Source organism: Canis aureus, chromosome 14 (assembly GCF_053574225.1).
Source record: "Canis aureus isolate CA01 chromosome 14, VMU_Caureus_v.1.0, whole genome shotgun sequence".
Classification (NCBI taxonomy): domain Eukaryota; kingdom Metazoa; phylum Chordata; class Mammalia; order Carnivora; family Canidae; genus Canis; species Canis aureus.
Genome location: NC_135624.1, coordinates 30,928,736 through 30,953,622, shown reverse-complemented (window position 1 = coordinate 30,953,622; position 24,887 = coordinate 30,928,736). Strand labels below are relative to the sequence as shown.

Sequence of the window (24,887 nt, the reverse complement as noted above, 5' to 3'; positions counted from 1 at the left end):
TGGTACTTCGACTTACAGTTAGATTTCTTGGGCAAATTTTTTCTCATTTCTCAGCAAAATGTTGTTGTAGACCATTGTGGCTTATCCAAAAAGGCACATGTTGAAAATAGATGTTCTAATATATTATTTACACTAGATATAGTATCTAGTATTAGATGTTTATATTATCTAATATAAACCTTCTTTTCTGGTCCACTTAAGAGGTTAAAGTGTAGAAAGAAAGGAATGTGGGGAAGGAAAGGTGACAGAAAAGCCATCAACCTTGGTAGAACACCAAGTACATGAGCAACTCTGGTGTCACTTCCCCCTTGAGACCCTCGCAGGACTGTGGACGGCTGCTTATCATTCCCATTGTCTAGATAAAGACATTGACACTCAAGCAAGATCACTCAGGTAGAAAAATGAACTCAAACCTCATGTGTCTTACATCAGAGCAAAACCTCTTCCTTCTCACAGGTAATGTGAAGACCAGGCTGGTGAATATGGGGACTCATTCCTGTGGTTTCCTAAATGCCTCCCTAGAGAAAACACTTTTCATTTTAAAAGAACATAATATGTTCACCTCTGACTACAAAACAAGTTAATATATACAAATTGATACCTGAGAGAATATCAAAGTGTTTTGGTTCCATTGCTATATTTAAGGAATATCATTTTTCAGGCTTGGGAAGCCATTCCAAAATAGATGCTTTGTATTTTTTAAGTTTTATTTTTAATATTGTCTTATTTCTGCTTTCGTTGTGATACCTTGCAAGTTATTTCGTCCCGACAAGGCCAAATGAATTGAAGTCTAAGTTTTGATCTTTCAGAGAGAGAGAGAGAGAGAGAGTGTGTGTGTGTGTGTGTATGGCAAATTGATCCCAGCCCTGTTGACAAAAGGAACAAAGTTTAACAAAACACATGACGAAAAACCATAAGAGACCTATATTGACCCATATACACTGAAATTTCTGTTCTCCTGAAATGTTGGAAGAAAGGGATGTTCTATGCCATTGAATATGCCAATTAATACACAATTACCCTGTGAATCAACTGCTCTCAGTTATTTGTTTCCAGGGTTCTCAGACACTATTGAGAGGATTGTCATGAGGGCATTGATGTTTCACGGTCTCTCACTATGGACTGTCTTATTCGTTCTGAACTCACCTGTTTCCCTCTCATTCTCCTCTGAGTAGTCACCATTCCTCAATCCTATTATCTCTGAAAGATGCAGTGTGAGTCATTCATAAAGTGAATTTGCTGGCATTTATCAAGTGCCTACTATGTCCCAGACACTGTTCAAGGTTCTCAAGATACCACTAAGATCCTTGCTCTCATGGACTTGCGGGGAGATGAGAGGAGATAAGCAGTGAGCAGATGAACAAATGAATAACTATGAACTTATTCATCATGATGAATGCCATGATTATGGAAACTGATGAGAGGCAAGGAGAGCCTGGAGTGCTATTCCAGATGGGCTCAGAAGAACTGAGGTCTGTTGGAAAAGGCAAACCAAGCAGGGAACTGAGGCAAAAATATTCCAGGCAGAAGGAATACCTACTGCAGAGGCCATAAGATGTGAACAAGCTTGCCAAGGAGCAGAAAGGTTCATGTGCCTAGATGACAGTGATGGAAAAGAGACGAGTGATGAGTGACTCAGAGATGAGTGATGGGAAACTGGACCAAAGCATGTATCTGGGTCATGTGAATTTAGATTAGTATTGGTCATCCCAGTGGAGTTGTCAAGTAGGCACTTAGATGTAGAGCTTAGAGTCCAACAGAGAGGTTCAGGTTGAAATACAGTCTCTAGAGTGGGTCAACGTATGTACGGTATAGAAAGCCATGTCTCTAGAAGAGTTAATCCAGGAAAGTAGTGTAAACAAGGATAGGAAGAAACTCTGGAGTCCCCCAACATTAAAGGGGTGAGTAGAGGAGAAATAATCAGCAAAGATGTTAAAAAGGTAAAATAATAATAAAATGAAAATCATGCCAACAACAACAACAACAAATCAGAAGAGCAGAGCGCATGGACTAGAACCAAAAATTGTTTCAAGGACGAATAGTGGATGCCTCCCTTCAGTGGCTGCCAGAAGGTCAAGGAACATGAGACCCACATGTGACCCCTTCTTCCTAAATGTAGAGTGACAGAAACCAGAAGATGCAAAGGAGAACATACTATATGATTCCACTATATGAAGCTCAAAAAAACAGGAAAAACTCATCTATGTCACTGGGAGTTCTGACTCTCAACAGCTCAAAGCATTTCATCTTTCACATCTGTTATCCTAGCATCTTTTGGAACATGCAAGAGCCAGAGTGGTGCCCTGTGCTGGTGTTTGTTGTAATGCTGTTAATATTTTGTTGCAGTCATTTTTAGTCTCCCAGCCAACTAGACCACAAGCATGGTGAAGGCGGAAGAGAAGCCCTTCCCCTGCTTTGCCCAGTGAGGTGCACAGCAAAAAGCCTGACTCGCTCCTTCCTTAGTACCTGCTTGCTATATAACAGTTCATCAGATGCATGAATGAGTAGCAGATGATATTCTGTGATAGATTACACAAAGAAGCAGAAAAGCTTGTGACAGGAGAGGCAGCTCCAGGTGGTCCACTGCACCCGAGGAAAAAATAAACTCTAAATCAGCTCCATAGTACAGAGCCTGGTACATAGACCTCCCTTGTTAAACATGGATCAAGACACCTGGGTCTGCCTTCAGGTGCGGCCATGTACTCATCTGTGCCTTCGGCACAGCTCTCTGGTCTCTCTGTGCTCAGATTCCATATCTATAAAGTAAGTATAAAATATAATATGTATTATATATAAAATAGAAGTAGATTCCTCATGAGCTGTGATGAAGACAAAACGAGATGATTCATGTACAGAGCTGGACACATAGGAGTGATCAACAAGAGTTGGTGGTAGCGGTGGCAGTGGACAAAATTGTTTTGTTGATATGATTGCTATTCTTCCTTAGGCATTTGCTTTGTCAAATAGTGTGTTCCCTACTTGTTGAAGGAGTAGTGACTTGTTGGGGACACAAAAGTGATTTTTGGGGTGCTGTCATGTTCTGCTTCCAGGTCTGGGTTCTGTTCAGAAGAGTATGTTCAGTTTGTGGAAATTCATACTGCTGTACATGTAGAATATGAACACATCCCCCTATGTAAATAACACTTCACTACAAATAAGAAAAAGATACTTCAGTGGTTTCCCTTAGCTTTTTTCCCCCCAAAGATTATTTATTTATTTATTTATTTATTTATTCATTCATTCATTCATTCATTCATTCATTCATGAGAGACACAGAGAGAGAGGCAGAGACATAGGCTGAGGGAGAAGCAGGCTCCTGATGTGGGACTCAATCCCTGGACACCAGGATGATGCCCTGAGCTGAAGGCAGATGCTCAACTGCTGAGCCACCCAGGTGTCCCTTCCCTTAGTTTTTAAGATGAAGTTACTCTTCCTTAGCTTAGCACACAAGTGCCTGTAAGACCACCCCTTATCTTCTCTACCTTCAACTATTTGAAATGCTGTGACTACACCATCTCTGTTACTTCCTCATGGCTTCACTCATACAGTTTCCTCAACTTAAATGCAAAACTCCGCTCAAGTACCACCTCTTCCGGGAAAACTTCCCTGACCAAGTCAAGATGTCCTTAACTGGACCCACAGTGTCCCTGATCTTCCATCCATCACTGCATTTACCACCTTAATATCTTTACATACTTGTCTGAAGTTTGGTGAGTGTAGCCACTTTTTTTTTTCATTAAATTGTGTCATTTTATGTAAGAGCTTGAAAAATAATGAATGAATGGCTACTTAAATAAATGGATGAATAATATTGAAAGGAACCCCTTTTCAGATTTATGATCATAGAGAGATGGAAATGGAAAAAGAGCTGAAGATTCTTTACTACAGGTTACACGGGCTTCTCCTAGGATGTACATTCATTTCATGGCCAGTCTTGATTTTTTCCACTTAACTCTATTCTACAAGGTGCCCTCTAACTGAGCAGTGCTTTCACTTCTAAACAACCTGAACAAGAGTATGGAATGCAAAGGACATAGCTGTAACCAAAGTTTATTATTAACGGGGAATAATAAACATGACAATGGCCACCTGTTAGCCCAGCTACAAGTGAGAAATATTTAGTAAGCATTTATCGGGTTCCTACTGTATACCACAGTATACACTATCCAGGTATACTGACTCACATGTTCAGCGACTCTGGCAGGAAAAACTGAGCTCAGAAAAGGGGCTTTCATGGAGCCTCTCTATGTACCAGGTATTATTAGATTATCTCAATTCATTCAACACCCCACGAGGTAGGTGTTATCAGCCCAGTATCAAGAGATTTGGCTGTGTAATCACACAACTAGGAAGAGAGGGAGGAGCAGTACAGAGGTCCTTCTGCCTCTAAAATCCAAGTTCTCTCATCCGCTAGATGCCAGTTGTTAAGCAGAGAAGTGGGAGCTCGTTGAGTGTGTTGAGTGTTGCGGGGGATCAGCAGATGCTGAAGGGAAGGGGCAGTGAGCTCCAAGCCTGGTCTCTCTCAGGTTAGAGAGAGGGAAATGCACGGCTCTTTCTTTACCACGCTCTCCCTTGCCCAAGCCCCACATGAGTTTTGAAAACCAGAAGCAGTTCTTTATCAAGCAATTTCCTTTTGGGACATGCTATGTAAGAGACAGCCTTGTGTGGCTCTGGAGTGGTTGAGAGTTTGAATGATTTGGGGCTAGGGAATGTGTCTGCATTTTTCCTAGAGCCTTGCCAGCAGGTGAGCAGTCTCTGCTAGCATTGCATATTGTTTCCACTGCAATGTACAGGGCCCATGTGTTGTTCTGTTGGTCCACCAGCATTCTGGGCACTACTGAAATGACCATAGTAAAACAGAAGACAAGACACTTTTGGGTTCTTGGGCCACTGTACAAGCAGGATATCTATCTATCTATCTATCTATCTATCTATCTATCTATCATCTATCTTATATATACATATATTTATAATTTAATATATAATTTATATATGTTTCTATCTCTGCATATATATGTTTACATACCATTTTTCCTCTGTTTTGTACTGTTTCATTCCCTGTGGAATTTCAAAAACTCTTTGGACAATTTTCCAGCCCATCTACAACAATGGTACCTTCTTCCCTTGGCCTCTCCAGCTCTCTGGATTGCTCTCTTTGCCCATTGCAGTGGCCTGCATTCAGATCTGCTCTGCTTGCTGGAGATGTGACAACAACTATGTCATCCATTTTCTGTCTGTCCCCTCACCCTGAAATCCATTCTCTGTAGTCATGAGAATAATGATGTCACCTCCCACCTCTTCTCTCACTTAAAAAATCACCGGCTCCCGGTTCCCCATTAGCTGAAGACCAAATTTCTTGCCATATGATACAAGGGCCATTCCAAATTGTTTCCAGTGGAATTCTCAAGTCTCAATTCTGACTAGTCCTTTGCAAAGAACCTCAACCGGTGAACTCACCAGCAAATTTGCTGTCCTCTGTCCAACCCCTGGGTCTTTGCTCATCGCCTGAATGATCTTCCCTCACTCTCACTGTCGACCTCCTATTTTTTAAGACATCATAATATCCAGTAAAGCCCCTCTGTGAAGAAGGCAAAGCAAAGTTCAATGCCTGCCTTTACACTTCAGAAAACTCAGATTCAGAGAGATTAAGGAGCTGGCCCAAGATCAGACAGTGAGGAAGCACATGCCAGAAAGAGACCCAAATTCGGGTCTTCTGATTGTGATTTCCAACCTATCTATCAATGTCTCTTTATTGAAAACTACGCAATGCTTAGTGTTGTGTGAGAAAAGTGGCAAGCCTTATGTAAGAGGACCTCTCAGCACACTCTAAAAAGACTGAAATCCTGAAGCCATAAGAAGTGCTTAAAAGAAAGATTTTTCAAGAGATGCTTCTTGGCAGCATATTGGGTACCTAATGTCTTCTGCATAGCAAATGTGCTCTTGATCCCTCACCTTTGACTAAATTCCTTTCAGGAGAGCTCAGCATCATACCTGAGCATCACAGTGCCTGTGGTTTATTATCATTTTATTGCCAGAGCAAAAAAAAAAAAAAAGCCTCCCTTTTTATTTAATAACGTTAGAGTTGTTGATACAAGAGGTGATCCTCACCTAAAGATAAGCATGCTTGTGCTAAGCCTTGGGGAGGGCAGGACTGGTGCCAAAGGCATGCATTGCCCAATGATGGGTCAAAGAGCCAATGATTGTGGGGAGGAAAATATGCTGGGTGCTCTGCTAAGTGGACGCCTGGGGAGTGGAGGGGAGCATTTTGTCACTGATGTCGTTTCAGCCAGTCGATGAATGGTGATAATAATAAAAGGCAAAGCAACATTTAGTTCTCTTGCTATTGTTTTAAATTCTCGTATTGCACTTCCTCCCCTGACTCTCAGGGCATGGTGCCGCTGCCAAGCATTTAATCAAATGTATCTCACTGGGTCCTGAAGATAACCCCAGAAGGGAGCTAGAACTACTATCACCATTTTGCACATGAAGAGAATAGGCTTGGAGACGTTAAGTCACTTCCCTATGGACACACATCTAAGTTTCAGGATCTGAGCTGTGGTCTGTGAAGGCAGGGCCTTGGTTCTTGTGTGCTGGCTGCTCCCAGGATATAGACATTCAGCAAATCAAAGAATGAGGCAAATCAAAGAATGCTTAAGTATTACCAAGTCTTGGGGTGCCTGAGTGGCTCAGTGGTTGAGCATCTCAGGTCGTAATCCTGGGGTCCTGGGATTGAATCCCTCATCAGGCTCCCACAGGAAGCCTGCTTCTCCCTCTGCCTATGTCTCTGCCTCTCAATCTGTGTGTCTCTCATGAATAAATAAATAAAATCTTCAGGGAAAAAAAAAAGCATTATCAAATTTTGCCAAAGCAATTCCATGTTCACACAAACAGAAACACTCATTCCTACTTATTTAAAAATTTTAATTTAACATCTAATTAAATAGAGTGAGCACACTAACAGCTAAACCAACATAATTGCATTTGGGAGTAAGCCCAGTGACTCCTGGCCAGCACAGGGCTACATACGGAATAGAAGTTGTGGGCATTTAGAGAGCTCCCTATGAGTGCCCAGCTGACAGGTGTGAAGAAGGGTCTAGAAAAAGCAGAAGCACTGAGTCAGGTAATCTAGGGAGTTGGTAGGTGGAGGTCAGCCAGGAGAGCTGTTACTGAATTACAGTGGTACAGGTACTGGTCCAGAGGCTGGTGCAGGTTGCAGACAGAGCAGAAACAGGCAGGTCAACGCAGCATGGTAGGATTCAGGGGGAGCTTTATGGAGGTGGTGTCACTTCAGCAGACCAGATAGAGAATGAATTCCAGGGGCAGGTCCAGTATGATCAGAGGAACATGTGGCTCATCTGAATAGCTGCCTGTTGGGTGGCAAGTCCCTATGCCAGTGATGAGTATATGCCTTCCTCTGAGACCAACTACCAAATGTCTAGTCTCTGCAGACTCCAGTTCTCATCACTTGCTCTGTGTCTTTCTCTGAGTCTTGATGACAAACTGAGTAGAAGCCCAGCCTCTCCTCCTTTACCTTGGCAACTCTTTCAAGGCTCCCAAGACCTCATCTGTGGCTTATAGTGCAGTCTGTCCCAAGTCACTGGGTTATCTGTCCACACTGTTGGTGAAAGCCTGCTCCTGACTTACTGTCAGTGCTTGTCAAACTCCTGCCGGCCACCTCTCTGATACCATGACTGTCACTTCTTGTGTCTGTCATCTCTGAAACTGAGCCTGTAAGCCCCCCATGGAATTCAAGACCACATCTGCTTGTTCACTTCTATATTCATCGCAGCTGACATACTTGTCTACAATAGAATCTCAGTAAAAATGTGAATGAGTGAATTTCAAAAAATACTGTATCCCATAGCCTCAGTACATGCTGTCCTTCTGTGCCTGCGGCACCTTCTCTAGTTTTCTATAGGATTGCTTCCTTCTCTCCTTTAGCTTTCCGTGTAGGTCACCATGCAGAGTCCTTCACTGACCATTCTCTAAAGCAGCCACCAGCTCCCCTGAATCTCTCCCAAGGTCCATTTATTAGTTCTACAACACTGGCTCTCCAGAGGCAAGTGCCATGCCTGTTCTTGTTTTCTGCTGATTCTCCATGCCCAGCACTGTACCTGTCACATGGCACCTATTCCTTGACATGGTAACTAAATGAACAAATAGATAAATTACGGTCCAAGTTCCAGCGAAAAAAGAAAACGTAGGCTTGAGTCTTCACCATGTGCTTGCCAAGTGCATGACCTTGGACTGTCCTATTTCCCCTAAACTCTTTGTATTTCAGTATCCTCATATATAAAATGGGATGAAAATTGTAACTTGCTACCTCCTAATATGAGGTTTTTGATTGGATCCTGAATACAAAGCATTTGGTGTGCTACAGTGTGAGTGGTCAGTGAAAATAAGATACTGTCTGTAACCCCAGATATATGTCTCTTACCTTCACTGCAGTTAACACCTCTTTGCCCGCAGTAGAGTCAGGTCTGGGAGAGATCTCAGTTTATAAGTCTAGGGGAGTGGTGAGTTCTTTCTGAAGCCCTTAGGAGTCCCTGCTGTGTCTAAGCCCAGAAATGCTGCCTGCATGGAGGCCTGCCCTGCTACCTTACCCTCCCCCAAGACAAGCATCTGCATAAGATAAAGCTCCTGAATCCCTCACTGGTTTTCACCTGGACATCCCCCCAAGGGTCACTGTAGCAGTTGATGCCCATGAAGTCATTTGGATGATGACGTGAATAGAACGTGTTATGTGAGCTGAGAGGAAGTCTGGGCAGGAGCCAGTGGTACACTTTGAATCAACCTGGGGCCCTTTTCATTGCAGATGGAAAACACTCAGGGGAAATAAAAAGATGTGCAGAATATGAGCACAAAGGCCACCCAGGCCACAGTCTGGCTCCAGGAAACACTCTTGTACTTCTGATCTCTAAAGCCAGAGAATCAGATATTGTGCCTCCGCAGGAGCTGAAAATTGTATTAAGGAGTGAACTTTCTCATTTTCTTTTTGATTGTGTTTTCGGGGGACTTCAGTGATGTTTCTCAAGCAGTGAACAGATCTGAGGGAAACGAAAGTATTGAAAATGGGCTTCTATGAGTAGACCAGGCAAATTCCCATCATCTTGCATAAAATGCTTTACAAAGGGAGGAGCAGGTACTGGTCAGTTTCCAGTAGCACCACTGACCAGAGGCTGGCAAGTCTTAGTGCTGGAGAATGTTACTATTAAAATTTTAATTTAAATTTTATAAAAGATTTTATTTATTTCAGAGAGAGAAAGAGTATAGTGCATGAGTATGGGGTGGGGGAGAAGGAGAAGTAGACTCCTGACTCAGAACTGGATCCCAGGACCTTGAGATCATGACCTGAGCCAAAGGCAGATACTTAACTGACTGAGCCACCCAGGTGCCCCAAAATTAATTAATTAACTTATTTATTTATTTTTAAAGCCTTATTTATGTATTCATGAAAGAGGCAGAGACACAGTCAGAGGAAGAAGCAGACTCCCCATGGGGAGTCCGATGTGGGACTCGATCCCAGGACCCCGGGATCACAACCTGAGCCAAAAGTAGATGCTCAACCACTGAGCCACCCAGGTGCCCCCATACAAAAATTTGGTTCTAAAGTCTCCCATAAAAGCATTAATGTCATAGTTAGAGGATTAAATGCACATTGCCACTCAAAGAATCTGTTCAGCAAGCAATCATCCTGTGCACGGACCCTGCTGGCCATAGTAGGGGATCCATTCATGAGCTGGGCACAGTTTCTGCCATCTGTGGGTTCACCATTTGTTTAGGAAGTATTTATTGAGTGCCTACTATATTTAGGCAGTGAGTGCCCCTCAAAGCCATGATTAGCACCTACTCCTGTCCAGCAGTGATGCATGAGCAGGACCATGGATACCTAAGAAGTTGGCAGATAGAGCTAATGAGGACAAAATGGACATGATGTAGGTCATTTGCAAGAATCATGCTTCTCAGTCCCACAATTAGACAGCTTTCTTTCTTTTTTTAAAAATTTTATTTAGTTTTTATTCGTGAGACACACACAGAGAGAGGCAGAAACACAGGCAGAGAGAGAAGTAGGCTCTTGAGGGGAGCCCGATGTGGGATTTGATCCCGGTACTCAGGGACCACAGCCTGAGCTGAAGGCGGACGCTCAACCATTGAACCACCCAGGCACCTCATGAAATAGCTTTCAAGAGAGGAGAAGCTGCATTGTATGAAGCTCTGTGGGCATTTCACTAATAAAGCCCTTCGCATAGGAACAGCAAGGAAGGAGGGAATTCACACCAGGCCTGTCACACATTTTATGTCTTGAATTCTCACAGCAACCCTGGGAAGTAGATAATTTGATTATTATTTACCAAATTAGGAAACTAAGACACAGAGATGACCAAGCTCACTTAAATATACGTGACTATCAGTGATGGAGACAGAGTCCAAAGTCCAGTCTCCCTCAAAACTCAGGGCTTCCCCCCACCCAAGAGTCCCATCAGAGAATAACGTGGTAAAGGACTGCCTCCTGGCACTGCCACTAGGTAACTATGTAGGTCATGCAAGTAATTTAATCCCTCCTGGACACAGTCCATTCGATGGCAGTAATTATTTGTGCCTGCTTATTTTCAGGGTTTTGCAAACGAATGGTGAAAATCCTCAAGATCCATAAATAACTATGAAGATACAAGAAACTAATGATTGGAATCTACCTGTCTTAAGCTCAGCTTCCACACTGTAGCAAATTATACAACAAAGAAGTCAGATTTTTGCCCACTTTCCACAACACAGGTCTTTTTAGGATTTAGGTCTTGTTGCTAGTTGACTAACTTGTTTTGTTTTTATCTACCATGTTGATCACAATGGAAGAATATTATTTGTCTACACACAGTCCAAAAAAGACTGAGACACACATGGGCTGTGTGTCTCATCTCCTCTCTTGATAAAGAGTTGGTGCCTCCAGAGGTGACTGGGTGGCTCAGTCGGTTAAGCATCTGCCTTCAGTTCAGGTCATGATCCTGGGGTTCTAGGATCAAGTCCAGCATTGGACTCCCTGCTCAACGGGGAGCCCGCTTTTCCCTCTGCTTCTGACTCTCCTCCCTGCTCATGCTGTCTCACTCACTCACTCTCTCAAATAGATAAATAAAACCTAATACAAGAAAAAGAAAAAAAAAAAAAAGAGTGCCTCCTAACTCTTGCTTTGCTGTTTGTTCCCCATTTCAGTAATCGTAGCATGCTGTCCCCACCCACCAGACTCAGAGCCTGGCCATCCCCGTGGTCGCACTCTGTCTTTCTCCTACCATCCCAGCTGGCTGCCAGTCCTCCAGATCTGGTCTCAGCATCACCTCTCACCTGGAGCAGTTTCCCCAGCTGGTCTCTACCTCTACCCTGGGTCCCCACCTCACATTCCCTTCTCCAAACCATAGTCAGGGCAATGTGTTAACATTTTTAAATTGAAAATTACATCGGTTTACATGATTCCTCAGCTTGGGACCATTCAGTGGCTTTCAGTTGTAGATGGAATGAGATACCAACATCTTCCAGGGGCACTCGAGATCTGTCTACACCTGCAGCCTCATTGCTTGTTACTACATTCCTCTGTCATGGCCCTCCAGCCGTATCATTGCTTTTTTTTTTTTTTTTTTTTTTTTTTTTTTACAATTGAACACTTGCTGTGTCCTCTCCCTGGACCTCTCTTCTTGCACTGCATAGGGCTGGCTCATTCCAGTCTTTCAGATATCAGCTTAAAGATCATATCCTCAGAAAGGTGCTTTCTATCCTGATTTGAGTCGTGTCATACTCTGATCATGATCTCCTCTTGCACTGCACTTGTCACATTTTTTTAATGTGTGTGGGTGCCTTTGAATGGGCCTTACTGTTAGAATGTGAGTTCCACAATAGTAGAACCCTCATCAACTTGGATCACCACCATCTACTTGACCTCCCACACAGTGGCAAATACCATGTACTCAGTAGATACTGGTGGTGTTCAAGAATGGCATGAAGTTAGCAATTCCTCAAGAAAGTCAGTCAAGAACCCCATGCCTCCTGCCTGGTGCATGCACCATCTCAGACTTGCTGGTCAGCCTAATGGGACTGTCCCTCTCCACTGCTCTATTCCAGGAACGGCTCGTTTTATCTGTGCTTCCTCGGTTTGTCGTCCTGGAAATGATCAACGACATGACCAATGTTGAAGATGAACACTTGCAGCACCAGTTCCATCGGATCTACATCCATCGTTACGAGAATGTCAGGTGAGAAACACAGCACCCTCACCCCAGCTCTGTGCATGATCAGGGTGTGTGCCTGGCTGCTCCCATTGGACTGCCGTGACTTCTGTCTGCTTGAATGTCAAAGCCTTTCTCCATGTGGTTGATTAATTCCTTAACCAGTGATTATTCATCACGGAGTTCATTTCCAAATTGAGGCTTGAGAAGAATGTCAGAGAGATGCAATTATGTTGGCTTGCCTGCCTTTATATTTTGAGGTGAAAAGCAAAAGCCTTTTACACTATGTTTGAAAAAATAATTCCAGAATGTGAGCTGGAGACCTCAAAGGCGATTACATAGATCTTCTCCTTGTATCCCTATAACTTTCTTTAAAACAACATAAAAAAGAACTGTGGCTGATTTTTCTTTTGTGAACATATTTTTGGCCAACCCACCCATCCACCCAACTACCCACCCACCCACTCATCCATCCATCTACCAACTCTTGCACCTGCCCACCCTTCCACCCATTTACCCATCCATCCCTTCAGCCATCCATCCATTAGTGTCCTCTCTATGCCCAGCACTGCCCTGGACAGTATGGTGTGTACTGAAAAATCAGAGGTGGGGGGCAGCCCCAGTGGCGCAGCGGTTTAGCGCTGCCTGCAGCCCGGGGTTTGATCCTGGGGACCCTGGAGGACCCTGGGGACCCACGTCGGGCTCCCTGCATGGAGCCTGCTTCTCCCTCTGCCTGTGCCTCTGCCCCTCTCTCTCTCTGTGTCTCTAAGAATAAATACATAAAATCTTTTTAAAAAAATCAGAGGTGGGGGCTCCTTGATGAGACAGAGTAGCTTTAAAATTCCATCTCTACCTCTTCCTTATATGTGACCTTGGGCAATTTACATACCTGAATCTCAGGACCCTTCTCTGTAAGGTTAACATCTTAATAAAAGCCACCTTGCAGAGGTTTATGCAGATGATCTAACTGAAGATATATACAAAGCATAGAATAGGAGTAAGCATACAGTAGAACACTGGGCATATTGTTGATGGTCTCAGACATGTTTCCTAATTATAAGCCGAAAGAACCTAGGAAGCCTGGGTGGCTCAGCGGTTTAGCACTGCCTTCAGCGCAGAGCGTGATCTGGGGACCCCAGATGGAGTCCCACATCGGGCTCCCTGCATGGAGCCTGCTTCTCCCTCTGCCTGTGTCTCTGCCTCTCTCTCTCTCTCTCATGAATAAATAAATAAAATCTTTTTAAAAAATAGGCAGAAAGAACCTAACCTTGGTTGGTTTAAAAGAATTAGAAAGGCTGAGTAGTAGCTCACATAGTAATTGGGGAAGGATGGAGAGGCAGGCTTAGCAAATGGGCCAGAATCAGAGCAGAGAGATAGACCAGTGAGGACACTGCCTCCACTGTTTCTGAAGAATCCACTGCTTGTGCTACTAGCTCTGTCGCCTTCCCCAACATAGCTACCACCTCTTGGATTGCTCCTGCAGTCCCCCAGGATCTGGATGTGGCTGCCTCTGCCCTGCAGTCACTCCCTGCTCCCCCTGCCTTTTTGCAAGGCAAGGTAAAGCCTGGGGCAGATGTGTCTGATTGGTTTAGACCAGTCACTCACCAGAAGTGCCTGAAAAGCAGATTTCTGACACTTTCAACTCGTCCAGTAGAATTATATCTCCCTCCCACTAAATATCATGGGGTGAAAATCCCCAAATGTAGGGGGAAATTTACACGTTAAACAGCTCTTAAACTAACCAGTGTACCCGTTAGTCAGAGGGAAGAGCAACTTTTCCTTCTTACCAGCTTCTCTAGGCATTCACTTGGCATACTGGGACACTCATTTGAAAGGAAGTCCAACAGAAAGCATGATTCCGATCCAGTGAGTGTATCCATAGAGGTCATTATCAGAGTTTTGTCCAAGAATAGAGCTACACTGGGTATAAATGCCTGGGTTGGCAACACAGCCTTTGCCATATAGCCACTCCAATGAAAGATACTCCCCAGATCCACAAATTGGTCCCATCGACAATGGAGACTCATCAGTATCAGTGTAGGTAATGGGCTCAGGGAAGTATCTATAATTATCACACAGTGTGATGTTTTTTTTTTTTTTTTTTTTTGGTGTTCTATTTTTAAAGTAAGCAAAGGGTGCAAGTGAATCATAAAAAGAGGAAGACCTAGAGTGAGGGAGGAGGGATGGGGATATAGATTCTGGGATCATGCCCTGAGCCAAAAGCAGGTACTCAGCCACTGAGCTGCCCAGGCATCCTGTTGGGAGCATTTTTTTTTTTTAAGCATTTTTTTTTTATTGGTGTTCAATTTACTAACATACAGAATAACACCCAGTGCCCGTCTACGGCCATACCACCCTGAACGCGCCCGATCTCGTCTGTTGGGAGCATTTTTAAAATTATTTCCAGTCCTGTGTCTTTGTCTTCAGGGCAACCCACCTGAAATAAAGTTCATTCTTTCTTCTCTGTTGCTTTTATTGTTGTTTGTTGTTCTGTGACCCTGCTCTAAAAGCAGTCTGCTGGACATGTCTGATTATTGATGATATTTCATACCATTCTTTTTCTCCTGCCATGTATATGTGCCAGGATAGGGTACAGTAAGAGGTGCAGCACTCGGGTGCCCTTACTGTGCCACGGGGCCTGGGACCCAGTGCATTGGGTCTTTCATTCCAGAACACATTCTCGGAGCCACATCTCCTTCCAGACTTTGGCAGCATCGTTTCTTTTTTCAGGGCCTCATTTTCCTTATCCAAAAACTGAATGGTTTGCAGTTGGACAGTTTGGGTTCTCATGTTGATTTCAGCTCTTTCCATGTGAGACTTCCCCAGGTCCTCTCTGCAGATCCACTTGGGCTGCATGATGTTTTACTGGAAGCCTTTTGGGCTTCTAGTCCCTCTGCCCAATTCCATTCGTTTCTCCTATTTTTCACCAAATATTTAAGACACATTATTTAGAGTACTACTATCTGCTCTAACACATAACTTCTCAATTTCACTGATTTCAATTCAATAAAATTTATTCACACAACTGCCCCTTGCTGATGCTCCTGGTCAATGGGTCACTTAGGGACAAAGGTCCCTGAGTTTTATATCTGTGCCCTCCACTGGGACTCAGAGATTTTGTTCAGTTCTTGGAGGGAAAAGGGTAGAAAAGACATACCTGCTTCATCAGCACCTTGGTCCAGAAATGGCATGAATCACTTCAGTTCAGATTCCATTGATGTGACCTGATTGCATGACTCCACCCAGACACAAGAGAACAGAGTCCCCAGCTCAGCAGCCTCTCCTGACAAGGAGTGACAAGGGTTCGTGGATTTGGTGTATGATTTACTTATCTCCCAAAGCTCCCTTCCCCCTTCCTCTTACCCAGCCGCACACTATGTCCATTGGCACATTTGCTGGCACACATTGTTTGGATCTACTCAAGGGGTAATTTTGTCTTTACCTCTCCCAGTGTTAGACTAGACAATTCAGTGAACCTTCATTAGGAATCAGAAAACCCTCAATCTTATAGGCTTACTCAGTCTATCTGGTTTCTGGGCTGGCTCTTCTTTCCATCCAGCCCTGCCCAGAAGGGTGGCCACCACATTGGCCGTTTAGACCAGAGTTTCATGTACAAGCAAAATGCAACTGAGTGGGTCCAGAGAACCTGTTGACTTTTGAGACCCATCTGCATGGCAATCTATGAAACACTCTCTGAGTCCCAAAAATTTCCCCAAACCCTCCACTTACCAAGGACTATGCTGTGATTTAAAAGTTACCTACTTGTACATAATAGTACAGAATTGCTTCGGTGATCCTTCTTTATTATCAAGAAAATGGAAGCTCAGAGAGGTTAAATAATCTTCCCAAAGACACACAGTTTAGAAGAAGAGTCTACCCAGGGCCCATATTCTTAATAATTCTTTTGAACCCTGCTAAAGCTTCCTCAAAGTTTCTCTATTTGCAGAGTAACTATTAGGTAATGATACTTATTTTTAGCCATATAAGTAACTTATAGGAGCAAGTTCAAATTATTTTTGAAAATTAACATGGGCTCTTCAATACATTCTAGAATGAATACACTCTAAGATGATTATCACAGAAGGTTCCAAGTTCATACCTAGAATCAAGAGACCTGACCTGAAGCTCCTCACTTGGGGGTAGCAGAATGGACAATGCAGAGAAAACCAGGGCCCTAGTTTCTGCCTCTCATCTTTTTAGTCAACAAACCCTCGTTGCATAACTATAGTTTAAACATAAGTTATCTATCTTGGATGTGTACTAGAATCACTAGGGACTCTTTTTAAAGCAGATTCTGATCCAGTGGGTCTGGAATGGGGCCTGAGATTCTGCATTAGATGCCAGTGGTGGCCACGACCACACTCTGAGAAAAAAAAGACTGCATTCTGAAGATTTCTGTTGATTCAATTCAGGAAGCATGTCATGGGGCCACCGTGTAATAGGCACGGGGGATACAGCAGTGACTTTCTTCATATCTTTTAGTTAGTAGATGGAGCACACTTAGTCCTAAATAGTTGTGTTGTCAAGTGTTAATGCCATGACAGGCAGCCCCGTAGACTGGGTCAGAGGCTGGAATAGGAATGACTGTCTGTGCTTGGGGAATTCTGTATAAAAGCAGGGTCTCAATATATGAGTGGGTTCTTGAAGGACAAGTAGGGGTTTAATAGGTAGCTTGTACGGGAAAGAGAGGCTTTGCCAGGGAGCAGGTACATTGGGTTCAGACACAGTTGCATAAAGTCCAGTGTGTTCAGAAGACCACAAGAAACTTAATGATATTGGATCACTGAGCACATCTGAAACTTTCTTGTCCTTTGGTCTGCAAATCCATTACTCCTTTCAATAGGCTACATGCTCTGTAAGGGCTGTGATGGATGGTTCTTTCTGCTCACCACTATAATTCCACTTTCTGGCACAAGTAAGCATTCCATTAATGAATCGCTGAATGAATGAATGAACCATTCTTGGTATAGACAGATAGATATTACTAGTTTTGGGTGAATGGATCTGTTGAGTGAGTTGGACTGGATGATCAATGGGCCCTTCTACTCCCACCTGCCATGGCAATGACTGTCCTTAGGTTGAAGGTAGCATACCAGAGTGATAGAGTATAGATTCCAGAGCCAGGCTGCCTGGCTCAAATCCTAGATTTTCATGTGCGGAGGCAAGTTACTCGGGTCTCAGTGTCCTCATCTGTAAAAGGGAGATGGTCACAGTAGGTCCTACCTCATAGATTGTTATGAGGAACAATGAATTAGTACATGTGGAACTTAGGACATTATCAGTCCACAGTAGATACTCTGTAAATAGTGCTGTTCCTTTTGTTCCTGTTTATGTCATCAGTTAGGAATTCTTTTTGCTTCAAGAGACAAATGATCTAATTAATAGTCATTCTTTCTCCCCTGTTACCTTTCTTCTCTCAATATCTCTCAAATGCAGTCATTCAATTATAGTACTTTTTTTGTAAAATAATAAAAAGAGCTAATACACTTACGGAGCACCTTCTGTGCCAGGCACTGTGCTACACACTTGCTGCCCACCAACAAGGCAGGTTCTACAATTATCTCCAGTCGAAAATCAAAGGCTTAGAGATGCTCGGGAAGTTTCCCGAAGTCCTAGTGTTCATGAGTGGTGAGCTTGGCTCTGAACTCTGATCTGTCTAGACTCAATCCTACCTACCTGGCAGGTGCCGTGCCATTGGAACACTGTACAGTACAGTAACCGTGTTGTGACTTGCCCAAAGGAAGCTTCATACATTAGAAATCTAAAGGCATCATGCCCATGCTTAAAACTCTTCACTAGCTTTCTATCATTTTCAGGACAAAGTCTGTGTTCTTCAACTGTCTTAGCAGCCCATTTCCAACATTCCCCCGCCCCACATCTCTAACTCACACACACCTTTCCTCTTCTTTCCCCAGTCCCCTTGACCAATGCTGCCCTCTGACTAGCTGCCCTTGAATTCTTGCAGTGCTGTGGTACATTTGCCACATTTCCACCAGACCCTTGTAGATGCCGATTTCTCTGCTCAAACCTCCCATCCTTCTTGCTTTACCATCTGTCTAGTTCCATAGGTCCTTTAAAACTCAGCTGAGACTTTGCTGCATTGGCAAAGTCCTGATCCCCTGTCAATGGTCATCCCCCAGTGTGTCCTTCTGCCAGAGTACAGTGGTCTCCCTGTTACCTGTAGTTTCAGCTTCCCACAGTTAACTGCAGTCCAGAAGCAGATGATCCTCCTCTGACTTAATGTCAGAAGGTAGACAGTAGCCTGACACTGGAGCACAGTGCCTGCATCATTCCCTCCCCCTACCCTCCTCCACCTCTGCTTCATCTCATTATGTTCAGAAAGATGTTTGTGGAGAGACACCACATTCACATAACGTTTTTTACGGTATGTTGCTATAATTGTTCTATTTTATTACTGTTGCTGTTAATCTCTTGCTGTGCCTAATTTATACATTAAACTCTATCATAGGCATGCAGATATAGGAAAAAAACAGTCTAAATAGAGTTCAATACTATCTGCAGGTTCAGGCTTCCCCTGGGGGTCTTAGAAAGGATACCCCCACCTGCCCCTGGATAAGGAGGGGGCCGCTGTACCCATCTCTATCCTTTGTTTGGCCAATCTCAGTCTGTACACGGTGAGCATCTTGAGGACACACACTGCGCCTTTTTTATCATTTAATCGAACTTCCTAGCACAGTGTGTAGCTAAACACATGGTAGATGCATAAATATTTGCTGAAATTATAAGGCATTAAATAATTAATTCAAGCAATAGGTTTTTTTTAAAAACTGGGGCCTAAGAATTTCTCATGAGCCCATGAGTGGGCATCAGGGAAGGTGCAAATTCCTCGAAATGATGTGCAAAATTGTGAATACTTGTGCATTTTTAATAGAATTTCCTAGCCTATATCAGATTCTTAAAAGGGTTTGTAATGGAAACAAATTTAAGAACCACTGAATTCTGAGAGCAACCAATATAAGTCAACACACATTCCACAGTGTCTTCTGGCTAATTAACCTATTGCATTCAAAATAAGTTAACGCTGATCGTAAGACTCCCCGTTATTTTATCCAACACTAAGGAAAACAAAAGCCAAAAGTTTGACACAGTGCTAAGATGGTATCCTAGCTGCAGAGATGATACAACATGAGAAGTACCCCAGCTCTTTCTAATGGTCCTTTTTTAGTTGTTAATTTTATTTTCCAATACAGTTAACACACAGTGTTCTATTAGTCTCAGGTGTACAGTATGGTGAGTCAACACTTCTTTACATGACTCAGTGCTCATCACAATTAATGTCCTCTTAATCACCTTCACCTGTTTCCCCCCTCCCCCACCCTCCTTCCCTCTGGTGACCACCAGTGTGTTGTCTGTGGTCTGTTTCTTGGTTTGTCTCTCTTTTTCCCTTTGCTCATTTTTTTTGTTCATTTGTTTCTTAATTTCTTCATATGAGTGAGATCATATGGTACTGGTCTTTTTCTGACTTATTTCCACTTAACATCATACCCTCTAGATCCAACCACATCATTGGAAATGGCAAGGTTGCACTCTTTCTAAAAGCTGAAAAATATTCTATTGCATATGTAGACCACATCTTCTTTTTTTTTTTAAATTTATTTTTGATAGTCACACACGGGGGGGGGAGAGAGAGAGAGAGAGAGAGAGAGAGAGGCGGAGACACAGGCAGAGGGAGAAGCAGGCTCCATGCAGGGAGCCCAACGTGGGATTCGATCCCGGGTCTCCAGGATCGCGCCCTGGGCCAAAGGCAGGCGCTAAACTGCTGCGCCACCCAGGGATCCCCGACCACATCTTCTTTATCCAGTTATCTGTTGATGGACCCTTGAGCTGCTCCTATAATTCAGCTATTGTAAATAATACTGCAATAAATGGAAGAGTCTATATTTTTTCAAATTAATGTTTTCATATTCTTTGGAAAATACCCAGTAGTGGAATTACTGGATTGTACGGTAATCCTATTTTTAATATTTTGAGGACTCCATGCTGGTTTCTAGAGTGGCTGCACCAGTCTGTGTTCCCACCAGCAGTGCACGAGGCTTCCTTTTGCTCCACACAGAGGGGCCTCTGCTCTTGTGTGGGTCCCTGAGAAGGTGTGGTGAGGTGGGGTGGGGTGGTGCCCTATGATGCAAGTGAACAGTTCCAACTGCCACATGCTCTGAGTAGACTATGAGGCAAGTCTCCTTGCCTCTCTGAGCCCCCATTTGCTCATCTTCACAGCGGAGTGCCTTCCCCACAGAGTAACCGGATGGATGAACTTAGTTCTCAGACAGTGCCTTGCTTTCAGAAGGCTTTCAAGGACTCCCCTGCCTTCCCCTACTTTCCTTGTTCCTTATGCCAAATATATGCAGCGATAAGACCTGACCTCACTTAAATCCTTAGTAAATCCTTAGTGAGAATTTTAGGTAATTAACTATTCTGTTCATGGTCTCCCAGCGCTGCTACTTATTCCCATAGTTTTTGAAGAATGCCTAACTCTATTTGCCTGCAGGTTTAGGTATGTCATTTGCCAGAGATAATGAGATTTTTTATTCTCTTTTTCCCCCTGTGTCCATTTCACTCTGTGTCCACAGCATCTGCATTGCTGTTCCTTGTGAAAATAGGAGGTAATTCACAAAGCTTCATTTTGCTTTCCAAAACAAATTGATCTGTTCATAGTGACAAATTCCCTTTGGGGTTGTTTGCATTGCCCACACTCCATGGCCCTGCACAGGAAGAAGGGCTTTCCGTTGCCCCCTTGTCCTTCCTGAACCTCTGGGTGGACTCTGTCTGCTGAGATGTTTGTTAAATACCAACACGTTCATCCTGACTCTCGGGGCAGGGAGAGCGAGAACCTCAGACCACGGTTGATTTATTTGGATGATGTTGATGTCTTCCAGGATGGAGTAAAATATTAATATGCTTTCTCCCCTCCCCACCCCTCCCCTGTTGTCTAGTATTCTTTTTGCAGATGTTAAAGGATTTACCAACCTCTCCACGACCTTATCCGCCCAGGAGCTGGTCAGGATGCTCAACGAGCTCTTTGCCAGATTTGATCGACTGGCGCATGTGAGTGGAATTTAATTCCCTTCTAGCCTCTTGAGGGAGTGACAGACTGCATGTGAAGTTAGAGAGAGAAGGACTCAGGCTTCATCACCGAGTTTGAAGGAGATGCTTCCTCTTCCCTGGCATGGACCCCCAACCCTCGCACCTTCTGGGGACCGATGTTAGTTATTTGTAGATCTCAGATGGGAGGTTTGTGAGATGAATTTTCCTAGTTGGGAGATAGCTGAGTAACAGTTAAGCCAAAACCCTTTTTATTTGTTTCCTGCCCTCCACCCTCCACCCCTGTCCCTGGGATGTGGCCAGGTGCCATCAGGCTGTAGACTCAGTTTGGTTCAGGCAGCGATGGCTGCCCACAGCTTCCCCATCAACTCCAGCGATCTGAAACCAATTAGCCTGTTCTTAAGAGCCACTCTTCCACTGGACCACCATTTTGCTTGCTCTAACCTAACATCTTTGTTTCTAGCCAACAAGGCGCTACCTCTATTTTTCAGCTGGCTCCAGAGAACAGGCTAAAGGAGATGGACGTTTGCTATCAAAACACATATTTCTAGTCTTAAAATCACTCACATTGCAGAAAAATATCATTGTCGTCCTGTATTTTAGAGGGGCTTTGGGTTGAAACAGGCATGCCTTAATTTCCTCCCTTGTAAAGTGCGTCTATCAGTGCCAACTTCACAGGGCTGTTGAGAGACTCAAAGGCAACCACATCAAGTGGGAGTTCATTTTTCAGAGCATCAAAATGTCTGAATTTAAGGCAGCCTCCCTCCAACAAGAGGCACTCATACGTGGGTCTGAGTACCTGCTGGATGTGCACTGTGCACTGTGTAGAGGGGATGAGAACAGTAAAAACACACTTTGTCCTTCCTAGGATAAAGTCTAGTCAGGGACACATCAATAAGTGATCATTACACAATGTGCTGTGTGTATGATGAGGGTGAGTCTGGGAAGCTGTGGGAAGGCTGCCTAAGTACATAACCCCAGCATCAGAGAAGACTTCCCAGAGAAAGTGACTCTTGGACTAAGTCTTAAAAATGGGAAATTAAAAAATAAATAAATAAAAATGGGAAATGCAATAGAATACTATCTTGCGACAAAAAGGGGTAAACCAGTGAGACAGACAGCAATCAGTCTCCAAAGCCATATGCCAGGCAAGAGAAGCCAGACCATAAAAGCCTAGATACTTTATGATTCCATTTATAAGACATTCTAGGAGAGGCAAAATTATAGAGATGGAAAAGAGGTAAGTGGCACCCAGAAGCTGGAGGTGGATGGAGTAGATTGCACAGAAGCATGGGGTACAGTGATTTAGAGAGTGATGTAGCTGTTCTAGATGTGAACATAAGTGTACCCTTTACCAAAATAGTAAGCTTTATTGTATATAAATTATACATCAATTTGCAAGGTGAAGAAACAGGGACAGTCATTTTTTTAAAAGATTTATTTATTTATTTATTTATTTATTTATTTATTTATTTACTTGAGAGAGAGCATGAGTCGAAGGGGCAGAGACAGAGAGAGAGAGAGAGAGAGAGAGAATCTTAAGCAGACTCCAAGCTGAGCACAGAGCCCAACATGGGCTCAGTCCCCAGACCCTGAGATCATGGCCTGAGCTGAAACCAAGAATCGGACACTTAACCAACTCTGTTACCCAGGGCACCCCTGGCAGGGAAGGTCATTTTATGCTGAGGGGAGAACAAAAATAAAGATGCCATTCTGTATGTGTGGAGAAACCAGAAGAGATTTAGCGCTGCCAGAGGGGCAAGTGAAAGGTGGGGAGCGGTGGAGATGAGGCCAGGGAGAAGGAAAGGGATCTGCCAAGGAACCCAGGTTGTCACCTGTAGCTATCAGACAGCTGTAAATAGGACACTGGCATGACAGAGGAGGGGGTACAAACCGAGCCCCGCCCACCTCACAACAGGAGAAAGCTCAGGTTTCCCTGAAGAGCCGGGAATTTGGAGGTGGGAAAGATTGTATGCCAACTCTTTTTACTGTTGCCCCTCTGGGGCTTGGTGCCAGTCCCAGGAGTTTTTCTACTTCACATTATGGTTCTGAAGATTTCCATTCAAAGACCTGCGATAAACAGAAATGGCCTTGCAGTGAGAACCAACAGATGTGATTGGGGTCAATTTTTAGGGTCCCAGTAAACTCCAGTGGCCCATGGAAAGGGTTGCTAAGTAACATCTAACCCAAGTTGTTCAACCAATGTTTAGTACTTGGTACCGTGCAGGATTCTGGCAAGAAAAGAACAGTCCCTGGTCCTCAGCTCAGGTCTGGTAAAGGGAGAAAAAATCCATAAAAACTGCAGGACAGTGTAGATCCAAGCAATAATAGGCCCAGAAGTCCCAGTGGAGGAAGGAAGGATGGGCCAGGTCTTGGGTGGGGGCAGGGGTTGGCGATGCTGGTCATTTGGCAGCACCCAGAGAAGAGGCCGTGTACAGACTGGATCTTGAAAAAGAGCAGAAGATTTGCTTTCCTGGTATCAGATTAGACAATAAAACAAAACAAAATTAAAAAAAAAAAAAAAACCTTCTAGGCTGATCTGTGGCACACGTGGGAAAGCATGAAAATTCAAGAATGTGCTGCAGAAGCAGAAGCCCACTTGGAGGGCATGGTGCAACTTTTTAGAGGATGTGGGCTTTGTCCTATAACCAAGCCTTTTACCCTGGTTACCTGGCACACAGTGCCAAGGGAGGAGAAAGAGGGGGGTACCCCAGTGGGTAAAAGGAGCTCTACTCCATTTTCTGGGGTGAATCTTGCTGAAATTTTTTTTAAATATTTTATTAATTTATTTATTCATGAGAGACAGAGAGAGAGAGGCAGAAACATAGGCAGAAGGAGAAGCAGACTCCCTGCAGGCAGCTGGATATGGGACTCAACCCCAGGATCCCGGGATTGCAACCTGAGTAGAAGGCAGACACTCAATCATTGAGCCACCCAGATGCCCCAGTCTTGCTGAAATTTTAAGAAAAAAAATGTTTGAAGGAAAAGAAAACACCCAATGAAGCATAGTTACATGATGGAGTAAAATTCTTGTTAATTTTGATAAGACTATTAAACATTAGTAAACTGCCTGGTACATATTATTCAACATTCTGGTTTGCCCCGGATGCCCTAAATCAGTTCTCACAACAGACCTACAAGACAGGTTGTTTATTCCCATTTTACAGAGTGAGTGACTGAAGCACCAGGACATAGTCTTAGGACTACTGGTAAGTGGCTGCCTCTGTGATTCGGGCCCACAGCCCAGGTGCTTGCTCTTGACCACCAAGCAGTGCCACGGGCATTTCAGGAGATGGGACACAAGACATGACAGATGTGCTGCTGTTCAAGTAATTCTATCAGAATTGTAATGGAGGATAGATGAAAAAAAAGAAAGAAAGAAAGAAAGAAAGAAAGAAAGAAAGAAAGAAAGAAAGAAAGAAAGAAAGAAAGAAAGAAAGAAAGAAAGAAAGAAAGAAAATACAAGTGACTTGTCTCTTAACCTAGAGTCCATCTCCAAATAAGTACTCAGCACCCAGTAGTGCTTGGTAGCTCCAACTCCCGCCCCGGGTGCATCCATATATACCACTCTCAGAGACCTCCCTGGAAAAGTTTGAGAAACTCTGCCAATGAAAACAA

General features: G+C 43.7%; 1 protein-coding gene across 3 annotated transcripts in view; it reads left to right on the top strand.

Annotated features, from left to right (window-relative positions):
• ADCY8 (adenylate cyclase 8) overlaps nt 1-24,887 on the top strand; it is a 214,798-nt gene that overhangs the window by 67,303 nt on the left and 122,608 nt on the right. For all 3 annotated transcript variants that reach the window (XM_077847269.1, XM_077847267.1, XM_077847266.1), the window contains exons 3-4: nt 12,106-12,236; nt 21,161-21,272. In XM_077847269.1, coding sequence (XP_077703395.1) covers nt 12,106-12,236; nt 21,161-21,272 — 243 coding nt within the window. The remainder of the gene's footprint in view (nt 1-12,105; nt 12,237-21,160; nt 21,273-24,887) is intronic.